At 63.8% G+C, this 25441-nt stretch overlaps 2 protein-coding genes across 17 annotated transcripts in view; one reads left to right on the top strand and one right to left on the bottom strand.

Annotated features, from left to right (window-relative positions):
- PPIP5K1 (diphosphoinositol pentakisphosphate kinase 1) overlaps positions 1-6827 on the top strand; it is a 71934-nt gene extending 65107 nt beyond the window's left edge. For 12 of the 13 annotated variants that reach the window (XM_090029162.1, XM_090029163.1, XM_090029159.1 and 9 more), the window contains 3 exons: positions 5342-5480; positions 5825-5938; positions 6687-6827. In XM_090029162.1, the coding sequence (XP_089885288.1) occupies positions 5342-5480; positions 5825-5927 (242 nt within the window). In that variant the 3' untranslated portion in view covers positions 5928-5938; positions 6687-6827. The other variant, XM_090029165.1, reaches the window with a different exon arrangement.
- A 5551-nt stretch (positions 6828-12378) lies between these two features.
- MAP1A (microtubule associated protein 1A) overlaps positions 12379-25441 on the bottom strand; it is a 78683-nt gene continuing 65620 nt past the window's right edge. For all 4 annotated transcript variants that reach the window (XM_090029147.1, XM_090029145.1, XM_090029146.1 and 1 more), the window contains 3 exons: positions 15997-24796; positions 14734-14966; positions 12379-14107 (listed from right to left, as the gene is read on the bottom strand). In XM_090029147.1, coding sequence (XP_089885273.1) covers positions 13952-14107; positions 14734-14966; positions 15997-24796 — 9189 coding nt within the window. In that variant the 3' untranslated portion in view covers positions 12379-13951. The remainder of the gene's footprint in view (positions 14108-14733; positions 14967-15996; positions 24797-25441) is intronic.

The following is a 25441-nucleotide window of genomic DNA, read 5'->3' as shown; positions in this document are numbered from 1 at the left end:
GCTGGACAACTTGCTCCTCTTGCTCCTCCCTAGGCCCAGCACTCAGCCCGATCCCCCGCGTGTTGCATTGAGGGTGCTGGGGCAGCCCTGGCCCAGCCCCATGGCAGGATCATCTGCGTCGCATGCACAGAAACGCAGGTCTTGCAAGTCCCCCCGAGCAGGACTGCCGCAGGAGCCTGTGGCAGAAGTGTGCTTGGAAGCATTGCCCAGCTTAGGCCTGCACCAGGCCCAAATGGCTCAGCAGTGCCTTGCTTGTCGTGCACAGAGGTTTCGCCCAATCCACTTTCCCTGCTCCCAGCCTTACTAATTGGTTTCTGTGCAACGCTCCTATCATGCAGGAAAAGCGCGCGCATGTGTGTGTAAAACAGGAAATTCCAGAGCAAGAGTCGTGCACTCGTGTGATTTGTGAATGCATCTCTGATGGTTTAAAGCCCTTCATTAGCATGCTTGTGGTTTGAGCCAGGGAATTTCACACCCAAAGTGAGAAGGTTCTCGTTCAAAAACGCCAAGTGTCAGAAAATCTGGTCTGGAAAATGACTTCAGTATTGTGCCATGGCTGGTGCCCCAGCGGCTAAAGGTACTCACGCTCCCTGGGTTGTGACAGCCATCTGTGCAGATCTCCATGGGATTCACATATGGAGCAAGCACAGCAGGCTGTGATCAAAACTGAACAGTGCAAGCAACCAGTCAATCAGGAAGGGAGAAATGAGGACTCAAAGCAGTTGCCTCCGGGTGCTCTCGGGTGTTGCTGGGATGAGACGAACAAAAGAGACGCAAGCGTGCAGAGGAGCCGCTCCCCAGGGGCCTGCCTGCTGTGACTGTCCCCTTCCCTCCCGCGGGGGCAGCCTGTCCCCTCCTCACCATCACCGCAGTCCTGCTGCAGCAGATCAAAGAGCAGCAGAAACCCTCACCTGCACGTCCTGTCAAATCAAGGAGCCCTGTTGCTTCCGGCTCGGGGCAGTCCAAGAGCCACTCTCATCCGCAAAATGTTTGGGGCAGGAAGAGACGAGGGCTTTGGCCTATCCCAGGGCTTCAGAGGACTGATGACCTGCCTTGAGTCTGAGTCTCTGCCTGCTATCACCCCGTCCCCATGGCTGTGTGGTTGGCACGTGACTCCTGACCCAGACAGGAGTTGCAGATAATGACCAGCCTGGTCCATGGAAGGCGGCGCTGGGACCCCTCTGCACCAGCTCTGGGCTCCCTCGTGGGAGTACTTGCACAGTGGTGCCATGCTGCAGTGGCAACCTGCGCAGGCAGAGCAGAGGTCCCCATCTGGCTGCCGGGCTGTCAGGAGCTCATGTCCAGGGTAGCGTACAGCGTACATCAGAGCCCTCTGCTCCACTTGGGACTGTGCCAGGAGAAGGCATTAATCCCTGCATGGAGAACGGAGCGGTGGGAGCTGTGTTGTCACACCAGCTGCAGCCTGTCAGGGAGCCTGAAGGGTTTTGGACAGCTCTCAGTCTGCGCACGGACCTGCAAGCCAGCCAAGGGAGGTTGATGATAACTTGTCTCCAACTTCTGGGCCCTTGAGTGGTCACAGGTCCAAGCTACATGACACAGCCCTGCACAGCCCACTATGGATGAACTGGCTTCAATCCTGCAGGCAGCGTGGCAGCATTAGTGTGGACTCAGCCCGGCTGAGCAGCAGATCCACTCGCACCGATGCAGCTGCAGCATCATAGGACTGGAGCCAGTGCCAGTGCCTGTTCAGATCCATGGACCAGCTGGAATAAAAAGGCTTCCCTAGGGGCTTGTTGACCTTGCTCAGGCAGAGAGAGAAGTCTGGTGGGCTCCTGGCCTCAGGATCTGCCAGCACCTGTGCAGACTTCCCCTGCCCCTTCGCACATCTGCACTGGGGAAGAGCCATCGTCTCTGCTCCAGTGAGGCCAGGACGCATCAGCACGCAGGCCTCGCAGCACCCTTCCAACAGCCTGCTGCCATCTCGGGCCCCACGGCAGGGTGGGCGTGCTCCGTGCGCCAGGGCAGTCTGCCTTTGGGGAGCATGCTCGTCAGCTGTAGGCTGTAGTGCTTCCCAGTGCAGGCACTTGTCCTGAAACGCCCCAGGCAGGAGTGACTGGACGTGTCTGGCCAGAGAGAAGGCCATGCACTGGGCTGCTGCGGCATTTTTCCTCCGTGGTTGCCAGGTTGCTGTGTCTGGTGGACGCTGTCTCCCATGTCTAGCGGTCCTGTCACACTGCTCACCCAGCACGTCGGCAGGTGCAGGGAGCAAGCTCTTGCTTTCCTTCTACAGTTCCCAGAGGCCTCGGGCTTTCCTTGGCCCCAGGATTGGAGGTGAGCAGGTGTCAGCCAAGCCAACAGCAGTATGCTTCCTGCCCACCCAGGGCATCGCTGCCATGCACGTTTCCACACTTCCCTGTGCTGTGTGCAGCCTGCTCTCGGGGGCTGTGGGGTGCCAGCTCTGACATCAGCTGGCCCTATAGCCGAGGCTCTTGGCCGTGGGCTGGAGCCGTTCCAAAGGATGGCAGGCATCCCTGTGAGCCCGGCTCCAGCCCAGTCCCTCCCTGAGCCCCAGGTACCTTATGGCCCCTGAGCAGCAGCTGACTCTTTCCCTTTGGGGTGTTTCCTGCCCCAAGGCACGGCTGCACATGCTGCTGCCCATCCGGGTAAAACAAGGCCCGCTTCTGGGAGCACCGCCCCACCAGACTCCCCATCATCGCAGTTGTTGGCGCATCAGGGTGAGCCTGCTCCAGGGGTGCTGCTCATGGACTCACGCGTTTCAGGGCAGGGGAGATGCAGGCTACAGCCCATAGGGAGAGAGCAGGAGCTGGCCCTGCCGTCCGGTGTTTCTGCCGGGCCAGGGTGCTGCACCCAGGGCTGTTCTAGGCATGTCCCTGCTTCTCAGGAGTTGCCCCAGTGCCCTTCCTTTGGGGCAGGGCTGGCGCAGGTGGGGCTGTTCCCTTGGGGCGCTGTGCTGGATGCTCGGGGCTGCATGCACCCCTTGGGCTCTGCACAGTGCCGGGCGGGTCTCTGCCCAACTCCGCCGTACGTTGGGGCCATCAGCGGCTAGGCGGCCTGGTCCGTGAGGCAACGCGCTCTCAGCAGCTGTGCCTGAGCGCTGGCAGCAGGAACGGAGTCTGGGGGGGGAGGGTTGGGCAGCAGTCACACACGCGCTCGGGCTTGGTGAGATGTTGCCTGGCCCACAGGGCTCAAAGCTGTGGCTGTGGAGGACTGTGAGGCTCTCGCTAAGTGGTGGCTGGCAGATGGTGCAGCAGCAGGCACGACACTGCAACCAGAGTGGGGGATCCTTTGGCTCCTGGCAGGGCTTTCCTGTCGATAACCTTGGCAGCCTGGCAGCTCTGGGGGTTTCCTTCCTGTTGCCTCCAAGTGTGGCATGGCGGCTGCAGTCTTCTCTTGCTCCGAGGGTGTGGCAAATGGCGTGAAGTCCCCGCCAGCCATCCTCCCTGCATACAGCGCGTCTGTGGGCTGCTCCCCTTGCTGGGGCAGCGCCTGGCACCAGAGCCTGCCTCCCTGTGCTGCTGGGGCTGGCGGCACGGGACATTGATGCTGCCCACATGAGCTGGGAAGGGAAGCTGCCGCGTGGCCCCCATGCAGGGTGAGCCAGGTTCTTGGTCTGGTTCCCGGTCCATAGATCCGCATATGCAGACCCTGCCACCAGACGCTGCCCAGGAGCACGTGTGAATGCTCCTCTGCATGATGCCCACAGCACGGGGCATGTGAAACGCGCTGGGGTCGCCATTGCTGGGCTCCACCTTATCATGGGCTCCCTGTGCCTGCCCTGGGGTCGCAGGCTCCGTGTCCTGCGTGTTGGTACCATGGCAGCACCCAGGCACTGGCTGGGCTGCAAGTGGTACAGGTCATAACGAGGGCTTGTGCTAATGATGGGTGCTGAGTTCACCCCTGGCAGAACACCCATCTGTCCTGGCCAGGGCCCGGTGGGGACCCGTGTGCCCCATACACTGGAGTTCAGGCAGGAGCAAGGCGCAGTCTCGCAAGGAGGCTGGAGCTCTTCCCCCACTGGTCTGCGGCCCTTTCCAGCCACGTGCTCCTGACAGCCTGGGACACAAGGGCCCCTCCGCTGGGCCAGCTTTGGCTGCGAGTCGCATGCACTTTTGCTGTCTGTGCCCAGCCTGGCCTGGGCCTGTGCTGCCTCCCTCCCTTCTCCAGGGTCGGGGTCGCACTTCTGCCCTCCCCTCAGCCCCATAGCTGAGGTGAACTTGCCCCTGCATGAATCCAGGCACCATCCACCAGCTGCTGCCACGGTCACCTCTGCCTCCACCACTGCACATGGACATGGCTTGTGCTGCCTGCCCTCCCCTCTCCACCAGCATCCCCCTGCCACGATGCCTGCATGGGTCACAGTGAGCATCTGTGCACCCCACTCGTCCATAACCATTGCTGAGCACCTGCCGCGTGCAAGCTCTGCCCCTCGCTGCCATGCTGTTAGCCCCGTTCGGGCCCAACATGAGCTCTGCCGGGCAGGGACTAGGTCTCCTGTCTGCCTCCTTGTTTCTCTGCTCGTGTTGTGCGGCAGCGTGCCCATGGGCAGCATGCAGGATCTCTGGGCAGGACATGCCTCCTCACCCTCCAGCTGTACCATATGCCAGCGCCTCGCCCCGCACGGGTGCCTGGCGGGCGGCACCAGGGTGGCACAGTCGCCTGGGGATGCCGGAGAGTTCCTGTTGGGCTGGGGGCACTGCCGCAGACATGATCCTCTCTGCGCGCGAGGGCAGAACCGGGCCGTGGGAGCAGTTGTTGAGGCAGGAGTCGCCTGAGGGGCCCTGGGCCTGTGCAGCAGTGCCATGGGGGTGCTGCCTAGGAGCTGGGGAAGGCAGGGTGACTTGGAGGCTGGGTGGGTGCCCAGAGCCATAGGAGCGTGGCAGCTGCCCCCAGGAGCAGTGGGTGGAGGTTGCCTGCTGCACGGCTGTCGGCTCTTGGGGATCCCAACTGAGCTCTGAGCCAGGAGCCCCCTCGCTCCTGGCTGCTGTGTCCTGGGGACTTCTGAGAGCTGGTCGGAAGGGCAGGGAGGCCACGAGAGCAGCCTCCAGGCGCAGGGCTCCCTGCCTCCCTCGTGCATGCAGCAGTCAGCTCTCCTCAGACACGAGCGGGAGCCCCTCTCTAGCCCTGACCCAGGCCAGTCCCAACAGGGCTGCATGGCCCATGCGCTTCCTGCCTGGTGCCACGCATCCTCTGCCCACTCCTGCATGTGCCTGCCAGTGGCATCTCCCTGGCCTAGCTCTGGTGAGCACTGGGCTGGAGAGGGGGCCTGGCCCGCCTGGCTGGGGACAGAGGGGCTGGAGGGGGCCCTGGTCCTGCCGTGCCGGGGCCAGTGTCACTCAGTCTCCACTTGCATTCCCGGCAGGTTTTGAAGGCTGCTCCATGGTCCCCACCATCTACCCACTGGAGACGCTGCACAACTCCCTCTCGCTGCGACAGGTCAACGCGTTCCTGACGGCGCTGTGCCGCAGCTGCAGTGTCTCGCACGCCCCGCTCGTCTTCAGGTACCGCGGGCACGGGAGGGCTAGCGACCTGCAGCACACCTCAAGTGCCAGCAGAGATGGGCAAGTTGGGCACATCCAGGAGGCTGCCGGCCCAGAGCCAGCGTGGGCTGGGGGTGGGAGAGGTAGCCCTGGGGATCCATCGCTGTCCCGAGCTGTGGCTGCAAGCTGGGCTGTGCAGAGCAGGGAACTGACTTAGGCTCCACCACGGGGAGCCTGCAGCTGCCAGGAAACAGGCTGCCCTTGGCCTGGCAGGTGGCTCTGTGACCACAGGCCCGGGGCAGCACTTGCATGTGACTGGGGGCACCAGGACCAGCCACGCCTGAGGTAGCCTCTTCTTGTGGCAGCCCTTTTCGACTCCATGATGGGGACCCCGGCGCCTGGGGACCCGTTCCTGTCGCAGAGGATCCTCTCGGCATCTGCCCTGCCCCTGCGCCCACGCTCGGATAAGCCGCCATGGTGTGAGTGTCCTGGCAGAGGGCCTGGGGGATGGGGGGGAATGGCTGAAGGTTGGGGAGGGGTGGAGGCAGGTCTGGCTGCAGGACGGTCCCTCGGGCTCCCCCCATGGGCATTCAGCACCAGCCGAGGTCCATCTTCCCCATATTGGCCCTAGAGGCAGGCCCTGCTCCTGAGCCGGAGAGGGCCAGGGCATCTTTGCCTTGAGTTTGTGGCCTCATCCAGCTTTCAGGACAGGCTGACATGGGGGTCCCCTGTGACCGGTTCCCTCCTGCCCTGCCCTGGTGTTGTGGCTGCCCACGGCGGGCACCAGGTCCCCACGGGATGTGGGCAGTCTCCTGTTCCAGGGAGACATCTGCAGAACAGCCGTTGCAGCTGCCGCCTCGTGGGCTGAGGCCAGTGACCATGGGGGCAAGGACTGAACTGCAAGCCCCAACCCCAGCCTGGCAAAGCTGGGCCCTGGGCCGGGCGGTGATGCCGCCTGTGCCGAGGGTGGTATCCGTGCTCATGCAGCCTGCGAGGCCCTTGCCCAAGACAGGGCGTGGGTGGTGGGAGCCACGGGCTGAGGCCACGTGCTCCGTTAGCCTGCGATGGCAACAGGGTTGGGGTTGTCGTGCCTGTGGCCCCCAGAATGGCCCCAGGCCCCACTTGGGTTAGCATCCCTGGGACCTGGCAGCTCCCCTTCACAGCACGGCTGGGGCTCAGGGTTAGGCTGCGGGTGGATGGGGGCTGAGTCTCGGGGTTGCTTTGCAGACAGCAGCGGCCCCTCCAGCACAGTCTCCAGCGCCGGCCCCTCCTCCCCGGCCTCCGTGGAGAACTACGCGCGCTTCAGCTTCGCCGAGAAGCCGTCCATCAGCCCCCAGCGGAGCGAGGAGCGGCTGAGCGGCCAGGCCCCTGCACCGGGCGAGGCGGAGGCCTCAGGGCTGGGCCAGAGTGAGGGAGAAGGGGAGCCCCCCGAGCCCCAGGTAGAGGTGGGGGAGCCTGGGCCGGGGGGTGAGGTTGGGGGGCCTGAGGCAGGGCTTGCCGGGGAGCTGGCAGAGCTTGGCGAAGAGCAGGCCCCTGAGCTGGCCCCAGAGCAGATGGAGGAGGGGGTAGTGGTGTGGGGGGAGGCTGAGCCTGCCGGGGAGGTGCTGGAGCTGGCCGAAGCAGGGCAGCCAGCGCCGGAGGAGCCGCTGGCATCACGCGACGAGGAGTCAGAAGGGGACAGCACTGGGCCTGGCCCCCCAGCTGAGGACACGGCATCGCAGCCCCCTCCTCAGGACGTGCACAACTAGCCGCTTCCTCCGGGCCAGCGAGGTGCATGAACCGCAGTCAGCGCCGCACACAGCCGGTCGCCACGTCTCTCCTGCGGCGGGCCCAGCCCCAGCACCCTGAGCCCGGCCCACGCATCACGCACGGCACGAGGATGCCGGAGTCTGCTCCTCGCTGGCTGACCAGGACCACCCTGGCATCTGGCTGGGAAACAGCCCCAGGCCTGGCAGAGGGTCGGCGGGGAGCGGCCACGCTGGTGCTGGGCAGAACTGCGGCCCCTGGCACGGCTGCGTCCCGGAGCAGCCGAGGTGGGGGCAGGGGGCTGCAGCTGCTGGGTGGAGAGGATGAAGGCGGGAGCTGGCTTAGCCCCGGCTCCAGGCAGAGGGGCTGGGCTGTGGCAGGCAGGCACCGGTGTTGCGACAGCCACAAGCTGCAGCCAAGCATGCAGAGCTAGTCTTCGTGCTGGCTGCCACAGCAGGCCCAGGGAGGCAGCTGCCAGCACTGGCAGTGGGGTCCAAGCTCCCAGCTCTGCGGGGCTGTGTGGGTGCGTAGTGGCTGGCCTGGCTGCGCTGCGCACGTGGGCCGGAGCAGTGGGGCGAGTGGGAGCAGAGCTGGCTGGCGAGGGCCTGTTGTAGGACTCTGCTGCTGCTGGTGCTGCTCCCTTTGCTGCTGGGGAAGAGCCGGTAGAGCACAGGCTGGGCTCAGGGCAGCGCCTGTGGCCGACCTGGGCTGGGCTGCAAGGGGCGCAGGGAATACGGGTCTGCCCCGTGCCAGGATGGGCCAGCGCTCACACTCAGACCACCTGGGTGCCGGGAGCTGAGGCTGCTGTTGAACAAATCAGGGTTTGTTAGTGAGAAACCAATGAGGAGAAATCTATTGTACATAGAGCAGAAGTCTAATAATATATATTTATGTGTACGCGGGGCACTGCAGGGAGGCCGGGGCTGCGGTGGGGCCTCTCTAGCCACCAGCTCCAGTGCCCGCCCATGCACCCGTGTCTGGTGCTGGTGGGTCTGTGTCTATAGGACTCGTGCTGTCTGGTGAAGCTGTACCCAAAGATCTCCGTGCTGTGTTGCCGTGAGTGTGTGTTCACAGTAAATGTCTTTGCTGTGTCCTGCGTCCGGCTCTCTTTGCAGCAGCCCGGTACGGGATGGCTACCAGCAGCCCCGGCTGGGCTCAGTGGCTCCCTGTGCAGGTGGCACCGCTGGCAGCCAGGGTTGCCCCCCGCCCTGCCCTGTCCCGGGGATGCTGGAGTCTGGGAGCGGGCACTTGGGGTGGTGCATGTGAGCTGCTACCCTTCATCCCCTGCAAGGGACTGGGAGGCCAAACCCCCTGCCACCCCTGCTCTGTGCCCAGTGCTAGTGCAGCAGCACCGTGTGCAGCTCTGGTGCATGCAGGAGGCCTAACGCCTTTTAAACTGAACCTGAGGGGAGGCTGATCAGATGGACACTTGCAGTGGGGGTGAAACCATAATCTAGGGGGATGAGATGAGGAGATGAGCACACGCAGGCACAGCAAGTGAAGGACACGTGCTTTTGTACCAATGCCAGAGGTCTGTGGCCAAGGTGGCAAGTAATGGTATTGACATGAGAGGGGTCCAGAAATGTGGTGGCATGAGGAGAATCGGTGGGATGCGAACTACAGGAGTGCCAGAGCAGGGCATGGCACTACGGCACAGACTGCAGCGACGTGAAGAGAGTCGGTTGCCCAACTGATGTAGGAGGTCCCAGAGTCTGCATAAAAATTGCAGGTTGCAATAGAAAAAAAGTGTGTGTGGGGGTAGGGTATCGGGCCCTGCACCAGGGCGCAGCCACGAGCTAGAAAGGCCGGGGGAGCTGAGAAGCTGCGGCAGCAGGAGACAGAAATAACGGGCTGCAGCTGCTACCAACAACCCCGGGCCAGGAGACCGGGACCAAGTTTCTCGATGTGATAACAGGCTGCTGCCTGCAGCAGTGGGTCCTGGGCCCTACCTGAGGAAAGGCTGTTGAGTGCAGGGTTTGGTGGAAAGGGTAAGTGGTGCTGAGCTGCTCTGCAAGAGTGACCACAAAACAGTTGGGTTTGACGTCCTTGTAGGAGGGGAGGGGAGAACAAAAATCTACCAGAGCAGCCTTCAGCTTCAAGAAGGGAGGGAGACTGCAGCAAAAGGAGGCGGCAAGCAAGGGACCTGCTTACCAACACCGTCCTGGAGCACAGAGTGATGCACGCTGCAAAATCAAAGCAGGAGAGCGGGCCAGCAACAGTGGTGTGGTGCAGGGCAGAGCTGCAAAGGCAGCAGCAGAGAAAAGCTGGCAAAAAGTGGAAAGCAAAGCCTAGTGAGGAAAATAGCCTCAGCACCAGAGGACTGCAAGGGCCGATGCAAGTCCCATAGTTAAAAGGGGCTCTAGAAGGGAGACGGACTGAGCCAAGGGGAAGTGGCTGGCAGATGAAATGCAATGTAGATTATTGTCAAGTGCTGCACTGGGCAAAAGGAGCCTAGACTAGACGTCCACTTCGGGGAGCTCTGCTTGAGCTGTCACCACACAGGAAAGAGATCTGGGAGTCGCTGGGGATAGTTTGCTCAGCACCCATCAAAAAGGCACACAAAAAGTTAAGGACAACGACGAAGGGAAGGAAGTGTGAAGAAAATGGAAAGACTCATAATGCCCTTTTATAAAGCCCCGGTGCGTCCACCCCTTGAATACTGTGCTCAGCCGGGGGGTCCCTGCACCTCAGCCAGGAGCGCGGTGCCCCGGAGAAGGGCAGCGAGGATGCGCAGGGGCACGGAGGGGTTTCACGCAGAAACGGGTGGGGCCAGGCGGGACGGTTCGTCCTTCTTCACCCGGCGGGACGTGGGTGCGAGGCGCACGGCCTGTGCATCGGACCTGCCTGGGCCCTGAATGCCAGTCGCTTCCCCTTCCAGCTCCGCCCGTGCGACGCGGGCGCCGGGGCCGCCTGCAGCCGTCGTGGGCCCGGCGCTGCCCCGGCTGCGGGCGCCGCGGGCCCTGCCCGCGCACGGCGGGACGTGGCACGACGGGCAGCGGGGCGAGAAGGCCCGTCAACGGCGCGGCCCGTGCCCGCCAGAGCCTGCGGCCAGCTGCCCCTGCGCCCCGCCGACAGCTTCAGGGCAAAGGGCCGCCCCGGCCACGCGGCGCCGTTCCCGGGGCCACCAGGCCGCACGGCGGCGACGGCCGGGGCCCACGCGGCGCATCGCCAGCACCCGCCGGGTGGGCCCGGTCCCGGACAGCCGGAGGCCACCCTCGGCCCGGCGCGGGGCGCCGAGGGACCCTCCTCCTCCTCCGCGGCCGGCCGCCTGGGGCAGGGGAGCGGCGTGAGGGCCGCGCTGGCCCCAGCCCCGGCCCCAGCCCCGGCCCCCGCGGCTGGGCCGGGCTGGGGAGCGCGGCGCCCGGCCGCAGCCTGATGACGGCGCCTGCGTGCGCGGGCTGCGCCGCCTCCCCGGGGCCGACGGCCGGGGCGAGCCCCAGGCTGCCGCAGCTGCCCGCCTCCTGCCCCGGGCCGGGCGGTCGGCGGGGCGGGCCCGCCGCGGCGCTGAGGGGGGCGTGGCGCCGGGCAGCGGCCGCGGCCGGGGCAGGCGGAGCCGTCGTCACCGGGGCGGCCGCGCGCGGGGCTGCAGCTGCCCGCCGAGGGGCTGGCGGGGGCCGTGGTGCGGCTGCCTCGCTTCGGCTCAGGCGGGCCCTGGCCTCGCTGCCGGGTCAAGCGCGGGAGCACGGTGCGGGGCGTCGCCACCTGGGCCCCGCGGTGTGGCCGTGCCCGGCTCCGGCTCCGGCCCCCCCCGCTTCAGGCGCCACGGGCCGGGAGGCGCGGGCGCAGTGCAGTGCGGGCGGTGCCCGGCCCCTGCCCACAGACGTCTGGGCGCCCGTGGCAGGAGCTCTGGCCTGGCGCTGAGACCCAAACGGGGCCGGCCGCAGAGCCTAGGGCCGCGGGGCTAGGCAGCGAGGCCAGCCCTTGGCCAAGGCTGCAGCGGCCTCGTCCACACCAGCCCAAGGCCACTGTCCCCTCTGAGCACAGCGGAGGCCCCCGGGAGGGGTCCGCAGCGAGGGGGTGAGGACGCTCCTGGTGCAGGGGCTGTGGCCGCAGCCGGCTCGGGGCAGCAGCGGTCGAGCCTCACCCAGCGGTCTGCCGCGGTCCTGCCTGCTGGGGTGATGAAGGACCAGGCCAGAAGCGCGCCCAGAGACCCGCTCACAAAAGGCCGAGACGTCGCTGTCGCAGTTAATGTGTCTTTATTATTAATGGGGCAGCTCCTCCCTTGACAGGCGCTAGTTACAGGTGTGCGGATGGCGATGGCGAGGAGGAGCCTGAGTCCGGGTGGTGCGATGCAGAGGAGCCCGGGCGCTGCGCGGACAACATTCAGCAGCGAGGAGCTGGGCGCGCGAGTCGCCCGTTCAATACAGTTAAGACGCGGTCACTTGGGTTGTTAGTTTAAGTGTTTGGTTCCTATGACACGGAGCGTACGCGTGGGCGTCCACATGCAGAACAAGCAGAAGCGCAGCTTACATGTTCTCTCTACTGCGGTGCCACGGCAGGCCAAGGGCTGGGCCGGGGCACCTCTGCCTGCTGCCGCGGCCAGGCCAGAGTAGGGCGGGGCAGCATCCTGGACCCTGGGGGCGAGGGGCAGCTGAAGGCAGCGCAGCTGGCTACAAAACTACAAAAGTGGGACGGGGTCCTGGGGCGGGCGCGAGGCCAGGCACGCTCCAGGCGAGCACATGTCCTGGAGGCTGCCGGTGCCCCGCGCCCTCCCCCCGCAGTGCTTCAAGTTTGAGGTTGAGAAACATTCATCCGTGGGTCGCTCTAGAGTTAGTGCATTAGCGCTTCTGCCTAGGCACGCGGCGGAGGACACGGGCTGGGGGGGGGCGCCCCTCTGGCCCCAGCGGGCCAGGCCTGTGTCCAGGCACCTGGGGCGGCGGCCAGCCAGTCACAGGCTGGGGGCGGCGGAGGGACACGGTGAACGACACCAGCGAAAGCCCAAGGGAAGCATGGAGGCCAGTGGTGATGGGGGAACGGGCATGTCACTGCCAGCCTGTGATTGGCTGCCATAACTGACATTCATATGTACTGACCCAATCAGCTTATAGAGAAGGAAAACAGGCTCTCCCGGCTGACAAAGAACCGCCCGGGACGCTGCGAGGGCGCCAGGCTGCCAGCCACGGCCCCGCCCCCGCCCCCGCTCTGGGCCTGTGGGCAGCATGCAATGGCCCCGGGCTGCCCGCACATACATGGCCCAGCCCGTGGCCATGCCACCATCACGGCTGCATCTGGGTGGCCTTGGCAACGCCCCTGCAAGCTGCAGCTGGAGGGCACCGGCACCAGCACATACATGAACGTGTCACAGCTGTGTGCAATGCAGCCAAAAACCAAAATAAATACATAATTTAGGCAGCAAACTAAACCATCCCAGAGGCGCTTCTGTCCTGGCAGGGCCGGGCACCACGGCAGCAGGATGCAGGCAAGGGGGTTGGCTGGGACAGTAGCAGGGGTGCGGCCCTGCAGACCATCTTAGCCATACTTTGCCACCTCCGTCCTAGGCACCCTCCGGCCAGTGCTCGGCCCCCCTCATCCTCCCACAGCCTGCGCGGGGCACTGGCCCCTGGAGGGAGTGGTGCGGCCCTGCCCCTTGGAGGGCAGTGGCAGGCCCATGGCACCATGGTGCGAGCATAAGCTGGGGGGCAAGTGCCAGCCGCCTGGCCCCAGCACAGCCTGACTCCACCTGCCCTTAACCTCAGTGGGGTTGGGCGGCGTTTGCCAATGGCTGGGGCTGGGGGAGTCACTGCCGCCCATGCCTCTCACCCTGCGGCTGCGGGGGGAGGGGGCTGCTGCCTGGTCAGGGCTCCGCTGCCCCTGGGAGACCGGTGCCAGCCCCAGCAGCACCATGACCGGCAGGCGGGTGGTAGCCAGGCCTTCCTTCAGGAGACGCAGCCCCCCTGCCTCCCCACGCGGCCCGCCCACTCCCCGGCTCATCTCCCAACCCTGCGAGGCCTGTGGCTGCAGAGACGGGTTTGTGCGTCTGGAGGCTGGGGGGGCAGCACCATCCAGCCCTGCCCGCCCCACCGCACCGCAAGCTCAGGACAGCGGGGCAGCAGCATACACTTTGTGCCAATGCCGGCTCAGTCGTCCCACAGCACTGCAGCTGCAGGGAGGGAGGGAATCGGCCACATGCAGCAGCTTGGGTAGAGCCTGTGGGTCCGGAGCCCAGGCCAAGCCCACCAGGGCCCAGGGCTCGTGTCCCAATGCCCAGGAGGTGGTGGAGCGCCTGCATGTCAGGCTGTCCTGGACCTTGCTGGCAGCTGCAGGGCGTCACTGGCCGTCACCGTCTCCTCGCTCCATCTGTTCTGCATCGGACAGTTCTCAGCCCACAGCCGCCCTCGTGCCTGTCCTCATGCTGCAGCCTCATGGCAGGCCAGGCTGGGGGGGAAGAGGCCAGTGCCATGACCCCAGGGCAGGGTGGCGTAGGGTGGGGTGGCCAGGATGTGGGCGAGGAAAGCACTTGCAGCATGAAGGCAGCCACGTTATTCTACAGCGACTGTACAGGCAGCAAAATCCACCCAGGAGGGGAAGGTGCCCCAGCCTCCTCCTGCCCCGGCACAGTGCACCTCAGCCCAGGCTGGGCAGAGTCCGTGCTCCTTGCGCAGAGCCCCAGCACCACGCTGTGCAGGTGCCCACTCTCCCAGTCCACAGGACCACGCAGGGATGGCGCCGGCAGGGCTGGGCAGCAGGCGGTGTCTGAGTGCGGCGATGGAGACGGGGCGATGGATGAGCGTGGCGTGACCGGGTGGCTAGAACTCGATCTTGCAGGCGGGGAAGGACTCGTCCTGCATCACCACGGTGCTGCTGCTCGCCAGCACCATGATGTTCAGCTCCTGCTGCTTCTCATGGGTCTGCTGGTACCACTCCCGTGTCACCTCTGTGTCATGTGTTGGGATCAGGGTTACCTGGAGGGACAGAAGAGGCAACTGACAGCCTTGCACCCAACTGGTGGCATCAGCAGGCCTTGGCACACCCCGAGTGCCCCATGGCCGCAACTGTCCTCCTCCTCCCTGGCCCTGGCCCCAGCCCGGCTGCTTCTCCCAGCCCTGCACACTGCCGGGCGGTCTTTGCTCCATTGTAGTGCCCTGTGCAGCCAGGCCTGGCCCAGGTGAGGCCCATCTGTGCTGTAGTACAAGTAACAATGTGCAGCACCATCTGCGAGCACAAGCGGCCAGGTTGGGCTGGACTGAGGAAGGCGCTGACTGGTGAAAAAGGAGCAGACAACCTCAGCTCCTGGATGGGCTCAAGCGCTGGCTCAGGAAGGGAGGTAGCAAGGCAGAATGTGTTGCACAGCACTGTGCAGGTGCAGGGGAGAGGGGAGCTGTCCACGTCACTGTCCACCTCCGCTGCCCTTGGCCTGCACTGCTGGTGACAGGACGTGGGGCTGGTACTGCTGCTAGGACCATGTGGCGCGGAGCCCCAGGCCCCTCTGACCAGTGCTGCTTGCATTAGACACGCTTGGAGAGGCACGTGCCCCCCCGGAGCCCGACGGTGTGAGCGGCGCCCCTGGCCTGGCCTCACAGGGACTCACCTGCAGGTTCTCGCCCCACTGGGCCTTCCCCTCCAGCAGCGCATCTAGCACGGCCCGGCTGGGCTCCCCGTTGGCTGGGTCGTTCCCACTTACGACGTAGTACGAGGATCGGACGCGCTTGAAGAACTCCAGGTCTGCGTTCTTCCCACTGCAGTGGTTGGGGACGTAGGCCAGGTCCACGTATACGGGTGGGCCTGGGGGCACCGACAAGCTGCTCTTGGGGCTGCTGGAAACTTTAGAAAAGAGAAACCAGAGGCTGAAGGTCCCTGGTGGAGTCACGGGCTAGGAGGGGCCGCAGCCGGCCCTGCCTGCAAGCCTGCACCTGCCCCTGGTCCCCATGTGCTCCTCACTTGCTGCCACTGCCTGTCTCGTCTCAGGCTTGCAGTGCGACCACAGGGGCAGGGGTGGGAGACCTCTGCGTGTGGGGCTGGGCAGTGCCAGCATGGACCAGGCAGAGGCAGAGCCTTCTTGTGGCTCAAACTACAAGTCATCCCTGCCCTCGGCCTCCAGGCAGGCACGCAGCACAGGAATGCCACTGCTGGGAACCATGGAGGGTGCATTCCCATCCCATGCCCCAGACCTGGGAGAAGGGGCAGGGGAGCAGCCTAGGTAGCACCCTACAGCAGCCCTTCCTGGCTGGGGAGAGGAACCCCACCAGGGCCCAGCCAGCATGTCCCGGTGGCCTGGGCACTGCGGACGTGGTGCTCGGGGGACCAGGGCCTCAGTGGGGGATGCACCAGCTGACTGCACGTGCTGGTCCAGAAGAAAGCACCCCCCTCCTCTCACATGAGCCCAAACCCGGGGCCTGGCGCTCTGCCGGCAGTGCGGCCAGACCGTGTAGCTCGGGAAGGCTCCTGGCAGCCGTGCTGCATCTGAAGCCCTGCCATACTGCTCACTGGTTTGTCTGGTTTTCAGCGCAGCTGCCCTGAGCCTTCAGAGGTGGCCTGTGCACCGTGAAGCAGAAAAATGAAATCAACACCCCCAAGAGCAAAGCCTGAGTGCTGACCAGCCCACGGGAGACTCCTGTGTGCATCACAGGCCCAGACCCAAGGGTTCAGATCCCTAGCCCAAAACAGGGCCCTGGCTCCCCCTGCCCTGTGAGTAGGGGTGTTTGGCCCCCCAACTGCTGCCAGCCCTTTGGCCTCGGCCTGCTGTGGCCTCCCCGCGCTCCAGCCACCAGCACCGCGGAGGCTGTGTAGGAAGCACTGGGGTATGGCTGTGGCTGCCACGTGGGCACAAGCATGGTCCCAAGGGGCATCTTACCAGGGTTGGTTTTGAGGCCGTTCACAAGGCCCTTGCCCGGGTTGCTGTGGCTGCTGCGGGACACCTCGTCCTTCTCGTCCGTGTGTGAGGGCTGCGTGAGGGGGCCACGTGTCTTGGATGGCTTCTCCCCTCCCTCCTTCTCCTTCTTTGCTGTGGCAGCCTTTGGGGACCGGTCTGCAAGCTGCTTCACAGGCGTGGGCGATCGCTTTCCTTTGGCCTCAAGCTTGCGGGCAGGCGAGGATGGCTTCGGCTTGCTCAAGGCCTTCCTCATACCTTTGCTCTTCTCCTTCAGGTCCTTCTTGGCGAGCTTGTCAGCTCTGCTCGCGTTCTGCTCCATGACCAGCATTTCCGGGTCCACCATGCAGACGTCTGGGTGCGGGGGGTGCGGGTGAGGATCCACCATAGGGGCCGGCTGGGGGTCATGGCTGGGCCGCGTGCTGGCATGGTGAGATGTGCCCACGGTCTTGTCTACTGGGAGGAAATCTGCATCCTCATCCGAGTCCATGGCTGCATCGGCCGTGATGGACGGACACTCCTCAGTCTCGGGGGGGACATCGGAGTCAGACTGGGAGGTCCCGGAGTCACTCACTGAGGTGGGTGGGGTCTCCTCCACCACGGGGGCCTGTCCCTGGCTCCCGGTGGGGTGATGTGGCCTCCCCTTCACAGAGGGGTGCCCCTCATCCTGTGAGAGGTCACTGTCCTCGGAGAGGTCGTGTGGGCTGGGGTTGATGAACGAGGGGGACAGCTCGCCCTTCCTCTGCTTGTACTCACACACCGAGAACTTCTGCCCGTAGTCGGAGCCAGCGCCCAGCCGCGGCTCCATCTCGTGGGAGGCGTCGCCGCGGTCCCCTGTCCTGCCGCCCCTCTGTGCGTCTGGGAAGAAGGGCTGGAAACTGTGCTCTGGGGACGTCAGCGAGGATGGACGGCTCTGCCGCTCCCTGTCCTCATCCCCTGAGCATGGGGACAGGCTTCCACTGGCCTCGGGATGCCGCAGCACCTCGGCAGGAGGTGGCATGCTGTGGAAGGCCTGGGGGCTCGTGCTCACCTCGGTGGGACCGTTGGCTGTGGCGGCGTCTCCCGGCTGCGGAGGAGGGAATGACGTCAGCACGTCCGGCAGTGAGGTCATGGCCGCGAGCTGGTCCGCGAAGGGTGACTGCTGCCCTGGGCTGGTGGTGCGGTGCGACCCCCGCGCATCCACTCCAAGGCACTCGACACGGCATGGCAGCGTGCTGTCATCCATGTCACATGGGGAGGGAGGGCCCCGCTCCTCGGCTGCAGCCAGCTCCTGGCTGCCCATCAACTGGGTCTTGGAGGAGCCTGCTGGCAGCAGTGGGGACACGTCCCACAGGCTCCTGTGGTCAGGCTCCGTGGCCGTGCCAGTGTAGCCAGACAGCACGTGGGAGTAGAAGCCTTCGGCGGCTGCGTGTATCACCGGTGTGGTGGCCTCCGAGGACGCGTCCTCGGAGCAGCTGGGGGAGTCATCGCGGGGCTGCTGCTGCAGGGAGGCCACCCCTCCGGCCACAGACCCGGGGAGTGGCTGGTTGTCCTCGCACGGGCTCAGGGGCGAAAACCTGGTGAGGGAGGACTCCAAGCTGAGGGCAGCCTTGGAGACCTCCAGGTACTCGTGGCTCTGCCCCTGGTCATGGGATGAAGCACTGGGGAGGCTCAGAGCGAGAGGCGTGTCCACCCTGCAGCTCGCAGGCGACACCTCACGTCCCAGCGCGCCACATGGCTCGGGCTTTTGTGCTGAGGAAAACCCAAATCCAGAGGATGAAAAATCAGCCCCTTTGCTCTGTGGGGGAAAGGCCACCTCCACCTCCTCTTCCTCCTGCTCCCCTGCAGCAGCTGGCTTCAGGCAGGCATCTTTGCCATAGCCCTCAAATGCCATCTCCGCCCTGGGCAAGTGCGTGGCAGGAAAGGGGGGCTCCCTGCGGGGCACTCCCGCACCCTCTCTCTGCTGTGGAGACACCTGGCCGGAGCAGGACACGCGTGGTGCCCAGCCGTCCCTGCCCGGGCCTGGCAGAGGGCCGTACCCCATGGCGTGGGGCTCCGCGGTGGCAACTGGCTGCCCAAGCCAGCGCTCGTCACTCTGCAGGGAGTCGCAGGGTGAGGAGGCAGATGACACCGGTGAGGCAGACGCCTGGTCCCGGTCACCTGGTGCCTGGGCCTTCTCCATCGCCGGGATGTCAGCATAGATGTCCTTCCCGTCGGCCGTGTCAGGGATGCGAGGGGGGCTGGGCAGCCGGGACTCCTTCTCGGAGCACTCCTTGGCTCCCTTCTCCATCTCGGAGTCACTGGCGCTCTCCTCCCCCCTCCCTGCTTTCTCGTAGTAGACATCTTTGGTCAGCGGCTCCTTCGGGGACGGCACATGCTGCTCCCGGTGCAGGGAGAGGATGTTGTCGTCGCAGGGAGCTGCATGTGTGGTGGGCTTCTCGTGGCACAGGGCGTGGAGGAGGTCTGGGGGTGGGGCAGGTCTACGGTCCCCTGGAGAGGGTGGGCACGGCACAGTGTCTGGTTTGTCCATCCTGGCCGTCGCCCAGGCCAGCTCACCCAGGCCTCCTGGTGCATCCCTGGGCTTATCCGCCGCAGGCAGGGGGGAGCGCCGCTCGTGCACATCCGTGTACTCAAACGAGGAGTCCCCTCTGTCCCGGGGGGAGGTGGGAGAAGACAGCTCCTTCTCAGCAGGGGTGTACAGACACGACTCCTCCTCCTTGGCAGAGATGTGGATTGGCAGCTCCCCCTGAGGGCCTGCTGGTTTCTTGGTCACCAAGGCTGCAAATGCGGGCTCTGGCCTGTCCTTATCCAGGCGCCCAAAGCTGGGCAGCCCCATGCCAGACACCACCACCTTCTCATAGACGTCTGCATAGTGGAAGGTCCTCTCGTCCGGATACGGCGTTGGCTCCCTTTCCTCCTGCTCTGGCCTCTTGGTGCCATCGTCTCCTCTGGACTCAAAGGCCTCTTTCTCCAGGGAAAAGGGTCCCGAAGGGCTGGGAGAGGCCACAGGACGGTAGTCCACCTGGCTGAAGGAAAGGGTGTCCTCATCCTCAGCATAGCCAACGACGTCGCCCCTTCCTCTGGGAGGTTCCTGCCCAGAGAGGGGCAGCCTGGGCTCGCCCGCCTCTGCCGCACTTCCCAGAGGCGAAGCGGCTCCGTCCGCTGGGCCCGCTGCCGCCTTCTGCTCTTTGCTTCCTTTCAGGTCGCGAGCGGCAGCAGAGGTGCCTTCAGCGTCTTGCTGCGCAGCTGGCAGCCACGTGGACTCGGGCACTTCCCGGGGCAGAGCATCAGCTTCGGTGGCCCCCGCAGGGACACTGGCCTGCGCGGCGGAGGTGCTCTGCCTGGTCACAGGCAGCTCCTCTGGCTCGGGGGTGGCCATGCTCGCACAGGACGCGGCAGGCAGCGGGGAGCCCGTCAGCGCTCGGTCCAGCGACTTTGCGTACAGGTCCAGGACCGCTCTCTCCTCCTCATCCAGGTAGGAGTAGTCTGCTTTGGCTGTGAGCCATGAGTCTTCCCTGCCTTGGGCTGTGCTTGCTGGCTTGGCCTGGCTCTCCTCCACACAGACCGGCTGGGGTGATGCGGGAGCACCCGCTGCTCCCGATTTTTCAGGGAACGCAACCACAGCAGGGGCCATTTCCACTTGTGTTGCTTCCAGCGAGAGGCATTTGGCCTCCCTCAGCGCCAGGTCTGAGTCCACACTGAAGGGCCCCACGTCGGCTCTTGGCAGCGCCGGTCTGTCATCTTCCGTGCACCAGAAATCTTTTTGCTTCTTCAGAAACAGCTCTGCTTTCCCCAAGTCCATTTGCTCCTGGAAATGTCCATGGTCAGAGTCCCAAAGGGCCTGCTCCGCATCTCCCAACGTGCCACGTGCTGGTGCCTCGGGCTGACGGGTCTTTTTCTCCTCGGTCCCAGGTGGAGGTGGTCTTTCATAGTCTGGACCCTCATCTAAGAAAGTGCTCTCGCGTTCCTCCTCGTATTTGTGCTTGCGCGGTCCCCCTTGCAGCACCTCTGGAAACCACACCTTCCTCTCATAACTCACCTCTTTCAAATAGAGGTCTTCCATTTCTGGGGATTTCTCTTCTTCAGCTTCTCTCTCTTCTGGGAAGTGATAGGATCTCACATCTTCTGAGAAGATACCCAGGGCCTCTCTACCCTGAGTAGGCCTGGGCTCTGCAATGCCCAAGACCTTCACATCAGGAGAGGTATCGTGAGAGGCGAGCCCTGAGGATTCGGCCCTGACTGGGCTCTTTTCTCTTAAAGAAAACAACCTGGCATCATCTGGAGAGATTTCGGCAGAGGTATCCTGCCCAGGGCGCTGTCCCAGGAGAGGAGGGGATTTGGGCTCTTGTTTAAGGATGTCTGTGTCACAAGTTTCCAGTGGTTTGTCACTTCCGGCTGCGCCCTGTCCCACGAGAGGCGAGGCTCTGGCAGCATCCGGAAACGACTCTGTCACTGGTATGCCTACAATTTGTTCTTCAGCGGTGCTCTCTGCTGCAACGGCAAGAGATTTAGTGTCTTCTGGAGAGGTTTCTTGAAGGAAAATGTCTGGAGACGGCACCTTGCCAGGACTCTCTTCTGTGAGAGAAATCGATTTGGTGTCTTCTGGAGAAATGTCTTTAATGGAAACTGGGGGAGATTTATCTTTTTCTAAGCTGTCTCCCGAGAAAGACGACAGTTTTCCGTCTCCTGGAGACATTTCTTTAATAGAAATATCTGGAGATTTCTCTTTACTGGGGCTCCCTTCAGTGAAAGACAGGGATTTAGTGTCATCCGGGGAAGTCTCTCGAATGGAAACCTGGGGGGATTTGGCACTCTCAAGGCTGCTCTGCTCTGGGGTGTGGGGCGCCGCCACGGTTTCCGGAGAGAGTCCTTGGGAGGCAGCCAGCCCCGAGTCTGTGTATTTTGCGAATTTGAGTGAATCGTCTTCAAAGTCCATCTCCCCGCCTGGCTCTGGGAGCGTGTCTGTGCTGGGGGCGGGTGGCTCGTGGAGGTCATCCTCGTCCCCAATCACAAGTGTCTCCTGCTTGTGGTACGAGAGCCAGGGCAGCTCTTCCTTGGCCACAGGCAGCTCCTCTGGTTTGTCTGTGGGAGACAGAGACTCCGCCGGCAGCGCCACGTTACTCTCCTCGTCCGGCTCATCCTGCAGACCCGCAGGCTGCCCCTGCCTGGGGGCGCGCTGAGCGGCAGCCGCCTCATCTCTCAGTGGCTCAAACGTGCGTGCAGCCCCTTCTCCCCTGCAGGAGGCCAGCTCCTCTTCCTCCTTTACAGCCACATCCGCTCCCTTCTGAAAGAGTTCTGCTTCCACGGCGTCCAGCTTCTCCTCCACTGGGGACTGGTGGAAAGGTGTGTGCCCGGCGCTCGTGGGGCCGGACTGCGTTGGTGATGCCATCTTGACAGTGCTGTCGTCAGGGCTCATGCATCGCTCCTCAGCTTCCACAGAGCCTGAGTCCAGCTGGGACAGCCTTGCTTCCTCAGCGGGCAGAGGCAGCACAGGCGTCTGTGGCGCTTCCAGGGGGGCGTCAGTGGGGACATCGGTACCGTGTTCCTGTGGCGTGAACAGTGGGGCTCCATAGTGCCCATGGAGCCGCCCGGGCACCTCGATGTTGGGGGTCCCATCCTCCTCCTCCTCCTCCTCCTCCTCTGCCTCCTCATGCTGGCCCTTCTTCTGGGCCCCAAACCTTCTCTCTGCTTCCGCCAGGGCCTGGAAGTCTTCTGGCGGGGGAGACTTGAAGCACTTGTCCTCCTCCAGGGAGGAGGTCGGTGAGATGGTGCCAGCGGAGGGCACGTAATCCAGGCCCTGGGTGGCCTCCGTGCGGGAGGAGGGCATGCTGTTCACTGTGTCCAGGAGCAGGGAGCTCTTGCCCGTCTCCTCGGTCTGCGGCGCTGTGATGGAGGCGACCGACTGGTCTTCTGCAACGGACGTGGCGAAGGAGGAGAGCTTGTCGCACTCGGTGATGGACGTGGCGGAGGAGACGTGCTCCTCTTCTGCCAGTGGGGCCGCCACGATGTTGGTGGGGTATGCCAGGATCTCAGCTTCCTGCCCGGCATAGCCCTTGGCCGCCACATCGGGCACGGGCACAGCCGGGATGCCATGGACAGCTTCAAAGGAGCCCGGGCGATCGGGCACGGAGATGTCGTAGGCACTGACATCGTACTTCAGGTGCGGGATCCGCTCCTCCTGCTCATCGTGGATCTCCTCGTCCGAGATGGTCTGCTCCGTCTCCGAGTAGCCGGGGATGGTCTCGTCCTGGATGTAGGAGACGTGCTCCGCTGCGGCGCCTGGCGGTGCAGGCAGGCTGCTCACGAGCACCGCCTCCTTTGCCCCCTCTCTCTCGGGAAACGGGCTCCTCCTGCCCTGGTCCTCTGTGGCCGAGGGTCTCGTGCCCTCCTTCCCACCCCGTGGCAGCTGATACAAGTCTTTGCCCCGTGTCACCCCCTCAGCCTGCACGTGCTGCTCTTCCATCTCCTCCAGCTCTGCCTTTTCTATCACGTCCTCTCTCCTTTCCACCTCAGTCCCATTGCCTGCCTCTGGCCCCTGCAGTGCCTTGGTGTCTGCCTGCCTCTGCTGCGTGTCCAGGGAGATGTGCTGCTCTTCCTCCCTCTCTTCCTCCGTGCGGCTTGGAGCCCACACGTCTCCAGATGCTGGCTGGCGGTGTGCCGGTGCTGGTGCTAAGGCTTGCTCCTCTCTTGCCTCTTTGCCAGGAACCTCTGGGAGGAACTGGGCACTCGGGAGCCTCTTGGCTTCCTCTCCCAGCTCTGCTATTTCATGAGGCTCCTCCACGGCGGCTCCTTCACCCTCAGGCCTTCTGGCCTGTCCAAGCCCTAGACCCAGTCCAGGGACTGGCTTCTCCTCCCCTGGCAAGTCTCCCTCCCCATCCGTTGTGGGGATTCTCTCATCCGCAGCATCCAAGGGAGTTGCCTGTTTTGAGATAGCCAGCCCTTCTCCAAGGCAGGTCAGCACGGCTGGCTCAGGGCCCCTCAGGGAAGCACCGGCGTCAGGCATGGGCTGGGCTGGCTGCTCCTCCCCCATCTCTTCCTGCTTTAGCTCCTCAAAGTCCTTGGTGAGGTCCTCGGGCGAGGACAGGACCAGCCTCTGCTTGGCCACGTCACTCCCCACCGGCCCCAGCTGAGCCAGCGCCTTCTGCACGGGCAACCTCTGCTCCACGGTCGCTTCCTTCTCTGGCTTGACCTTGATCTTCTCTGCCTTGACTCTGCCGGGGACTTTGGCCTTGTACAGTGTTTTCCGCACTTCTGGGGTAAATGGCTTCAGGTCTGGCTTAGGCACCTTCTTTGGCTCTGGTCTGGCCTCCTTCTTCTTCTCTTCCTTCTTGGAATCTTTCTTTTCCTCTTTCTTTCCCTCCTCTTTTTTCAAGTCCTTTTTCTCTTTCTTAATCTCCTTCTTCTCTTTGTCCTTCTTCTCCTCCAGCTTAGACACCTTCTCCTTGAGGTGCTTCTTGCCCACCTTGTCCTTGGCCAGTTTCCTCTTCTCGGCTCTGAGGGCATCGCTTGACTCTGTCTTGATCTTCTCTGGCTTTGCAGGTTTCTCTGGTCCCTTCTCTGTGTGCTCTTTTGCTTTCTTCTCGGGCTTGGCCTCCTTCACCACCTCTGGCTTCGTGTCCTTGGCCCCCTCCTCTACCGCCTCTTCCTTCCTGACTTGCTTCACTGCAGCTGGTTTGGGGGAGGATTTCAGGCTCTCTTTGCTGTCCGTTCTTTGCTTGATCTTGGTCTGCTTCAACGCTGGCGGTGGCATGCCAGAGGAGATGTCCTTCTGAGTGGCAACCGGGTACCTCAGGAAGTCCAGGTGCTTTAGCTTCTCAAGACCTTCCAGGATTTTGTTTTGGGGAGCGTTTCCAGGAAACAGGACCCTGATGATTTTTTCTGTGGGGCTCGCAGGCAGCCACACCACCAGGGCTGTGATGGATGTCAGGTAAGGCACGGAGATCTCTCCCTCCTTCCCACTGGCCAGGATGATGCCGGTCTTTGCCTTGCTGTTCCCTGCCCACTTCTGCATGAGGAACTGCATCTCCTTGCTGTCCTTGACGGGGTTCAGCACATACATGTCCAGCTTGCCCACGCCCATCTTGTGGAACAGAGTGATGGGCTCGATGGTGCTGCTGACCACACGGTAGAGGGGCTCTGCCTTGATACCCAGTTTGCTCAGGTACTGCAGCGTCAGGCAGGCCTCCTCGATGCTCCTCTTCACCTTCACAGACGACTCGGGCATCTTGAGCTTCTCGGGAACATTGAAGAAAACCACTCCGAGCTCCGGCGAGATGAGGTTCTTCATCCAGTCGCTGTAGTTGGTGGAGCCCTGGGACTGCTCCTCTTCCTGTTCCGCCACCTTCCTCTGCAGCAGCCCATTGATGCCTGGGAGGTTGTCAGCCCCGATGTGGGTCAGGAGGATGGAGTCGATCCTGTCCAGGTGCCGCACCAGCTTCCAGAAGCAGGACTTCCTGTCGGAGCCACCGTCCACCAGGATGTTAAATCCATTGACGGCAAAGAGCGCGGAGTCACCACGTCCACCCGGGAAGATGTAGCAGCAGGGCTTGGAAAGCTTCAGGAAGCCCCCAGAGGTAGGGGGCTCCAGCAGGTCAAACGGCGACGGTACGTCCACGGTCTCGGACACGTACTCAGCAAATTCAGAGACCCCGTCCATCTCCTGCAAGACCGGCTCTGGGTTCAGCCTCAGATGAAGGAGCTCCTGGAACCGTGGCTGCCCAAGGTTGCTCCAGTCACCTTCTCCCACGCAGAGCACAGAGAGGGAGGCCTTGGTGCTGGGGTCAGCGTTGCTGAGAATCTGGGTGACCTGTGAGGAGAGACAGGGTGCCATGAGCTCAGGGCAGGGCCAGGGCCCAGCCAGTCCCAAAGGAATGAACAGGTCGACCTAACCCCTGAGGCTGCAGGCAATGGGCCCACCCAGGAGTGTACCGGCAGTGCCTGGTAGGGGCTGCAGGGCAGGGAGGGAGTGAGGGGCACTGGCAGCGCCTGCAGGTGGGGTCAGGTCGGGGGTGAGGGGTGCCGGCTGCACCAGCACTGCTGTCTGGAAATCAGCCCCTCCCAGGGACCCAACGTGTCACTCAGAAGAGAGACGGTTGCTCTGCTAGTCTGCTGTCAGGCAGGAGGCAGGGCAGGATGGCACCTTAGGGACTGATGCATTCAGAGACAGGAGCTTTGTAGCCTTCTGGCAAACCAGCAGATGAAGCAGCTGAAGCCTGGGAAAGCAAGGGCCTCTGAACAAGTTAGTCTATGAGGTTATCCCTGCCCTGCCTTCCGGTCATGCCAAAGCTGAAGCATGGAAGTCAGCAGATGCTTTGAGAAGCGTGAGCTTGTGGGTTTGGGTGCCCGAGCCCTGGGGCAGGCAGGGCCCTGGTGTGCATACAATTCAGAGTCACCTCTCCCCTGACCAGGGGTGGACACAGCCCCCACACAAGCTCCAGCCCTGCCCGCTCTG

Source organism: Crocodylus siamensis, chromosome 15, assembly GCF_052110815.1.
Source record: "Crocodylus siamensis isolate JL-2025a chromosome 15, ASM5211081v1, whole genome shotgun sequence".
Taxonomy (NCBI): Eukaryota; Metazoa; Chordata; order Crocodylia; family Crocodylidae; genus Crocodylus; species Crocodylus siamensis.
The sequence above is the reverse complement of the archived record's forward strand: the minus strand, read 5'-3'. Positions and strand labels throughout refer to the sequence as shown.